This window comes from Phymastichus coffea, unplaced genomic scaffold (genome assembly GCF_024137745.1).
Source record: "Phymastichus coffea isolate CEN01 unplaced genomic scaffold, Cenicafe_Pcof_1.1 PCOF00044, whole genome shotgun sequence".
Classification (NCBI taxonomy): Eukaryota; Metazoa; Arthropoda; class Insecta; order Hymenoptera; family Eulophidae; genus Phymastichus; species Phymastichus coffea.
Window position 1 is genome coordinate 1,763,769 of NW_026706855.1, and position 6,479 is coordinate 1,770,247.

At 42.3% G+C, this 6,479-nt stretch overlaps 1 protein-coding gene across 3 annotated transcripts; it reads left to right on the forward strand.

Moving 5' to 3' along the window:
* The first annotated feature begins 585 nt into the window (after positions 1–585).
* Positions 586–6,479, forward strand: LOC131664478 (zinc finger protein 260-like). 3 transcript variants are annotated; one of them, XM_058935612.1, is made up of 5 exons: positions 586–1,014; positions 1,582–1,707; positions 1,791–3,434; positions 3,514–3,679; positions 4,576–6,479. In XM_058935612.1, exons 3-5 carry the CDS (start codon positions 2,038–2,040, stop codon positions 5,290–5,292), a joined length of 2,280 nt encoding a protein of 759 aa, XP_058791595.1. In that variant the 5' UTR covers positions 586–1,014; positions 1,582–1,707; positions 1,791–2,037; the 3' UTR covers positions 5,293–6,479. The 3 variants fall into 3 exon arrangements, with proteins under 3 accessions (XP_058791595.1, XP_058791594.1, XP_058791596.1); XM_058935611.1 differs by having other exon boundaries at positions 586–1,707; XM_058935613.1 differs by having other exon boundaries at positions 586–1,707; positions 3,514–3,673.

Below are 6,479 nucleotides of genomic sequence, written 5' to 3' on the forward strand. Positions count from 1 at the left end.
AGAAGCATTTCATAATAAAATTACATTTCAAGCTGACATTTATAAACTATTAAAAAACATTGTATAACAAAGGACATCGTGAAGCAAATCATCCTTACCTTTATTTGTACGCAATTATGCCCATAAGAATAAAAATTACCATTAAATACTTTTTATGGGACTTTCTCGTATAAATGGATATGTATTTTTTTCAATTTACATTAAAAAATTAATGAGGATTTTAAATAAGCAGTTGCGCGAAGCAAATAATGTAATGTAGTAAGTGCCAAGCAAACAAAAATTATAAAATATTGTTTAATTTTTAAAGAGTTGATCTGAAATCCGACATGAAATATAGTCAACTCACCTTATCAATTCACCGCGGTAAACTTTGTTAATTAATTAATAAAAAATTTCAAAACTGCTTGAAGTAAAATCCATTTTACAAATTATAGATGACGAGAATATACATTTCGTAAAAATAGCGGGCTTCGACGCCGCACGTGGCAGTGCTATCAATTGAGGCGCGCAAAGATGCCGGTTTGTAACAGTGACGTAAGAGGACGCAGCATAACGCTGCTCCCTCGCAAAATATCGCGTCGATTGGCAGGCTTGCTGGCCGGGAGCGCTCTGTTGTCGCTTGCTCTGCTGCGGTTGTCGCGGTTCTCTGTGTCCGTCGTCGTCGCTGCTGCCGTCGCCGCCACCGTAGACTCTCAAGTATATAGGCACGAGCAGTGGTAGTTTACAAATAAAATGGCCGATACGCCGTGGAGGCCTTGCGCGCGCGGAGCTTAGTGCTTCGGGTAAATGGAAAAATGTGCGCGCCTCGTCGTCGACAAAGGTAGGCCAGCAAAGTAGCCACCTTGAGCTGCACATCCGCCGCCAGCGTCACCGCGGTAGCAGCCACATCTGTGCACGCGCGCGCGCTCGCTCGCGCACGCACGCACGAACGCACGCACGCACGCACATCCTAACAAGCAGCAGTCAAAGAAGAGAGCAGTAGCTCCGTTTTGTGTCGTCGCCAGCAGCGCGAGAGTGAGTTTTAGCCGCCACCTTTGCTTGTGTGTGCGCGATTCTTACTGCGCACGCACACCCAGAGACGACGCGAATCAGAGAGAGAAAGTGATAATAGCGCCGGCAGTGAGTTAAAGAGAGAGAGAGAAAGAGAGAGAGAGAGAGAGAGAGAGAGAGAGAGAGAAAATTTCAGTGCGACCGAGGCCAAAAGTCTGGGCGAAGAAGCGGAGAAATGGGTGCTTCTAAGTGACGGATTTTCCACGGGGAAGAAGCCGAAAGTTGCACGCTTTATTAAGCTGTGTCAGCTTGAACACGAGAGAGCAGTCGATCAGCGGGTTTCCCCCTCCCGCTGGCCGTTCGCGACACGACGTACATACATACACGGAGCCACGCACTTGTGCGCACCGTCGACAGCCCACACACACCTCTTTCTCTCTCTTTTGCTCTCACACACGCTCTCGCACACGCTTGCTCGCTCCTCGTGTTTCCTCTTTTCACTTTCGTTGTGTACATACCGCCGACAATCAAGAGACTTGCAACGAGCAAGCGAGACAGACGGACGGATACGGTCTAGTGTTGTTCTTTAAGGTTACCGCCGTGAGCGCGGGACGCCGAGGAGGTCTCGAGCGTCTCTCCCTCGATAGAGGTTCCACTCTGGAGGGCCGCTGCAGGTGGCTTTTTTTCTTTTTGTCGTGAACGCCTAGTTCCGTTTGTGTAAGTGTTCACTTTTATTTCTCTTTTGTTTGGCACCCACGTCGTGAGCAATAACTAATTGTTTGTTTTGTGCGAATCAAAAGACAGAGGACATCGGAGGTGTGCGAGGGACAGATATGATCCTCGCCGTCGACGAGCCAGAATTTTGGGATACTGGAGCGTGACACATATCTTGCTCTGGAGCCGTTAAAGATATTCCCCGCTGACCAGTTCGTCATTGTGGAGCAGGTGGTTGGCCCCGAAGATGTGTTGACTACGGACAGTGAAGAGCCCACCGTTACGACGGCGAGTAGTCAACAGGCCAACGCCTCGATCACCACTTTGACGAACATGTGTACTACTCCCGGCAACACCGGCGCCGGGTTTGGATACGCATGGTCATTTAGCGGACCCGGCAGTGAGAGCCGGGAAGCAACTCAAGCCGACATCGCCGGTACCATCAACTATGCAGCGGTCAACAACAATCAAGATCAGCCAGCCGCTACCAGCCCGAAGATACAAATCGACGTGAAGCCAAAAGTACAGAACAGCACACACCGGAGAACTATGTTCGCAGCAATAGACACCTGCCAGCAAACACCCACCACCACCCACCATGGGCACACTACAGCTGCAAATCAGAACCAGACCTCTCATGTAGCCCATGTCAGGAGCAAGAAACATCATGCTGCTGATGTTTTCACCCTTACCTGCGACAAGGGACATGGATGCAATTGCGATGCCCATCATCCTACCACCACTCCATCTCTTTTCCCCAACACTCTGGTCTTCACCACTGATAAACATACTGTCAGCAAACATTTTATGACTCCCATAGGTCCACTACAACTTACAGCCGAAGAGTACAACGAAATCATACTGAAAAGAGCAGCCGCAGCTAGTAGCCAAGCAAATTCCAACAGCGTTGCCTCTAGCCAGGCTGATACCCACCTTGACCATGTATTCACCCATGTAAATACAGTACAGATTGATTCCAAACCCAAGGCCCAGGACATGGGCTCACAGGTTCGTGTACCCAAGGAAAGACCCTATACTTGCTCTGAGTGTGGCAAATCTTTCCTACTGAAACATCATCTGACGACCCATGCGCGAGTCCACACTGGCGAAAGGCCTCACATATGCATACACTGTGGCAAGAGTTTTGCACACAAACATTGTCTGCATACTCACCTACTGCTCCATAGCGCCGAGAGGCCCTTTCAGTGTCGGGAGTGTAAAAAGTCCTTCACCCTCAAGCATCATTTGGTCACTCACACGCGAGTACACACCAGAGAACGACCGTTCGTCTGTCCCGAATGCGGAAAAGCCTTTCCTTTAAAGCGTCACCTGGTGACGCATAGCAAATTCCATACTGGTGAGCGGCCCTTTGTCTGTGAAGAATGTGGGGAGTCATTTGCCCAAAAGGAACATCTCACTATGCACTCGCGCTTCCATGGTAGCCTACATCCATTCGTTTGCCCAGACTGTGGCATGAGCTTCCAGAGAAAGTTTGAACTGGTCAATCATGGTCGTTTACATGGTAGGATACCACATTCTTGTACAGTCTGTGGGAAAGAATTCCTACAGAAGAGAACTCTACTTGCACACATGAGGTTACACACTGGAGAAACTCCTTTTGCATGTACTGTATGCGGAGAAGCTTTTCCCAGGAAATCTGATTTAATAACTCACTCCAAGATACATAATAGCAGTAGTGCGGATACAGACTCAAAACTGTACAGGTGTCAGTTAGTAGAAGCCTTTGTTGATAAATTTGATTGATGTGTGAGTGGACTATCCACTGATTTGATCAATTAAACTTTTCAGAGAATGCGGACTAGAATTTAACAACAAGGAAGCTCATACTTTGCATATGAGGTTACATTCTGCAGATAGGACTCTTGTCACTGATCTCTGTGGTCTGGCTGCAACATTTCAACAAACAACTGGGCATTTCCTCACAGCCAACACTTCTGCTGCGCATCAGGTAATTGTAAGGACAAATTTGATTTCATTATGTTCTTAAATATAAGATTTTGTATTGTTTGAGAGATTTACTCATTTATAGTGAATATTGAAATGGTACAGTAACTTTTAAATCAATTAATATACAAGGACAAATTTCACCTCAATGGTAAATAAGATAATGCAACAAAATTATTCACCATAACGAAGAATAACAATAGTGGTAATGTTGGTTTTGAATTGTTGCCTTTCTAATAAACTATAAGCTGCTCAGTAGCGATGACAATGTTAATGAAAATTGACTTTTCCACATTGATATTTGTCGAATAACTAGACAAAAGCAAATTGAAAAATTGTGTTTTTTTACTAAACTCCAAGTACTATTTTAAAATTAATTATATTTTTGAAAATGAGTAATAAGATCAGATAAGTGTAGAATGATATTTGTAGTTTTGTAATCTAAATAGTTGAATAAAATTTATACATTTTTGATTTTTCATTCCATAGAGTAGCAGTATCGATGGAAAGGATACTTTTCGTAAAATTGGCAAGATTTAAAATGGTACTTAAGAGTTAATCATAAAAATTTCATTTCAATTTGGCTTGGCTATATTTTCTTTATCACATGCTTATTTAAATAACATTTTCTTTATCAACAATACTACACTTTCTTTCCTGTTCTTTATTTCTTGATTTTTTTGGTATTATTTAACGCGATAAATCAAAATTGGTTGTAGATTCATAGTTAAAAGATGTGTCAGAATGTACATATCAAGTTTCGTGTCTTGATTTACAATAACTCGATAGAATTTACTGAATCCAAATCTTTCGGTTAGTAATTAGTTCTGTTAAAAATCAGATTATTAAAAATGTTATTAAATGCAAAATTAAATAACAAAACTAAGGATGATAATGAATTAATAGATGAATGGACCTCTGACAACGACGGTGAGCCATATGCATGGCGCAACGCAGACTTCACCACCAGTAGGAACCGGTCCAAAGCCTAAACCTCACATCTGTCCGGACTGCGGTCGAGGATTCGCTCAAAAGCACGGTCTATCGCAACATCAACGTCGCCACTCAGATGGTAGTTGCCATATCAGGTCGCACGTGTGCGACAAGTGCGGCAAAGCCTTCTTCCAGAAGAATCACCTGCTGCTGCATCAACGTCAACACATGGACCCGCCACCAAGTATATTACGCCAGCAACAAAGACAAGCAGCTCAAGCTGCAGCTCAAGCTGCCACTCAAGTGATAACTGTTGAGAACTGCAACATGGACAGTAAAACCATTACTCTACAAGCCATTCAACAAGTACAACAACAGCAGGCAGCTGCTGCACAGGCAGCAGCTCAACAGCAACAACAACAAGCTGCTCAACAAGCAGCAGCTCAGCAGCAGCAAGCTGCTCAACAACAGCAGGCGCAACAGCAGGCTCAAGCTCAACAGGTTGCGCAACAAGCTCAACAACAAGCTCAACAACAAGCGCAAGCTCAACAGCAAGCAGCGCAGCAGCAGCAGCAACAACAGCAACAACAGCAAGCGCAGCAACAACAGCAGCAGCAACAAGCGCAACAACAGCAGCAGCAGGCAATTACCGTGGATGCTAAAGCAATACAGTTGAACGTCACCATGTGAGATAATTTACCGATAATAAGAAAGGATAACGATTGTTGGCCAGTTGTTGGCACTCGGTCACATGCACCCGCTGCCACCACAGAAAACCCTCTGCACGCAATTCTCTTGTACTAACAATAATGCAATAGATATATTTATTATCATTAGATTCTTCTCGAATATCGAAAAACAAAATAGCATAAATGAAAGAAAAGATAACCAACTTTTATTATTGACAAGAGTATATATATAGATATAGATGTCTATATATACATATATAGATATAGATATCTATATATACATATATAGATATAGATATAAATATCAACAAGCAGACAAAGCAAAATAAAACAACAAAATCTTATACATATTTAAGACATGTGTTGGAGTTTCTAGACTGGAGGCTTATCCTCAGACTGGATTAAATTTCGAACACACAAATGACGCTTATCCTCGATGACCAAAAAAAAGGACGGAGGAAAATGAGAATTACGCAAAGGTGCATTTCAATATTCAATACGATTATTCAACATATTATTATTTCGATTTGGAAATTAATCGAGTTAAAGAATACAACCTTAGTCTAGAAACATTTCAAGGCTTGTAACAAGAAAAAAAATAAAAGTAACCATGTATTAGTGTTTTACATATACTTTATATATACTACATAAAAATATTTACTTTAGATACGTATAAAAGAGTGGACGATAAAAAAAAATGATATGAGTGTCGAGTATAATTATCACGCGCTGCTACTGCTCTGCTATGCCAATTTTTCAGATTCGTTAGAGATGCCTTGTAAAAATTATACCATAAACTTTAAATTAATCTTATGGGCTTGTTGCAGCTTTAATAACTTTTGTATCAAATTGTTAACTTTTTTTGTACGTTACAATTTAAATTATTTACATCAAACATAAATTATAATTGATTTATATACAACAAAATTATAACAATACACGGTGGCACCGTGTGTTGTATTTTCTATCGTACGCTCATAATGATACTGAGAGAGAGAGAGAAAGAGAAAAAGAGAGAGACAGAGAAAGAGAGAGAGAGAGAGAGACAGAGAAAGAGAGAGAGAGAGACAGAGAAAGAGAGAGAGAGAGAGAGAGGGAAAGAGAAAAAGAGAGAGAGAGAGAGAGAGAAAAAGAGAGAGAGCATTATAAGGAGAAGAGGTGGCGGACGGTGTGCATTCATGAGGCATA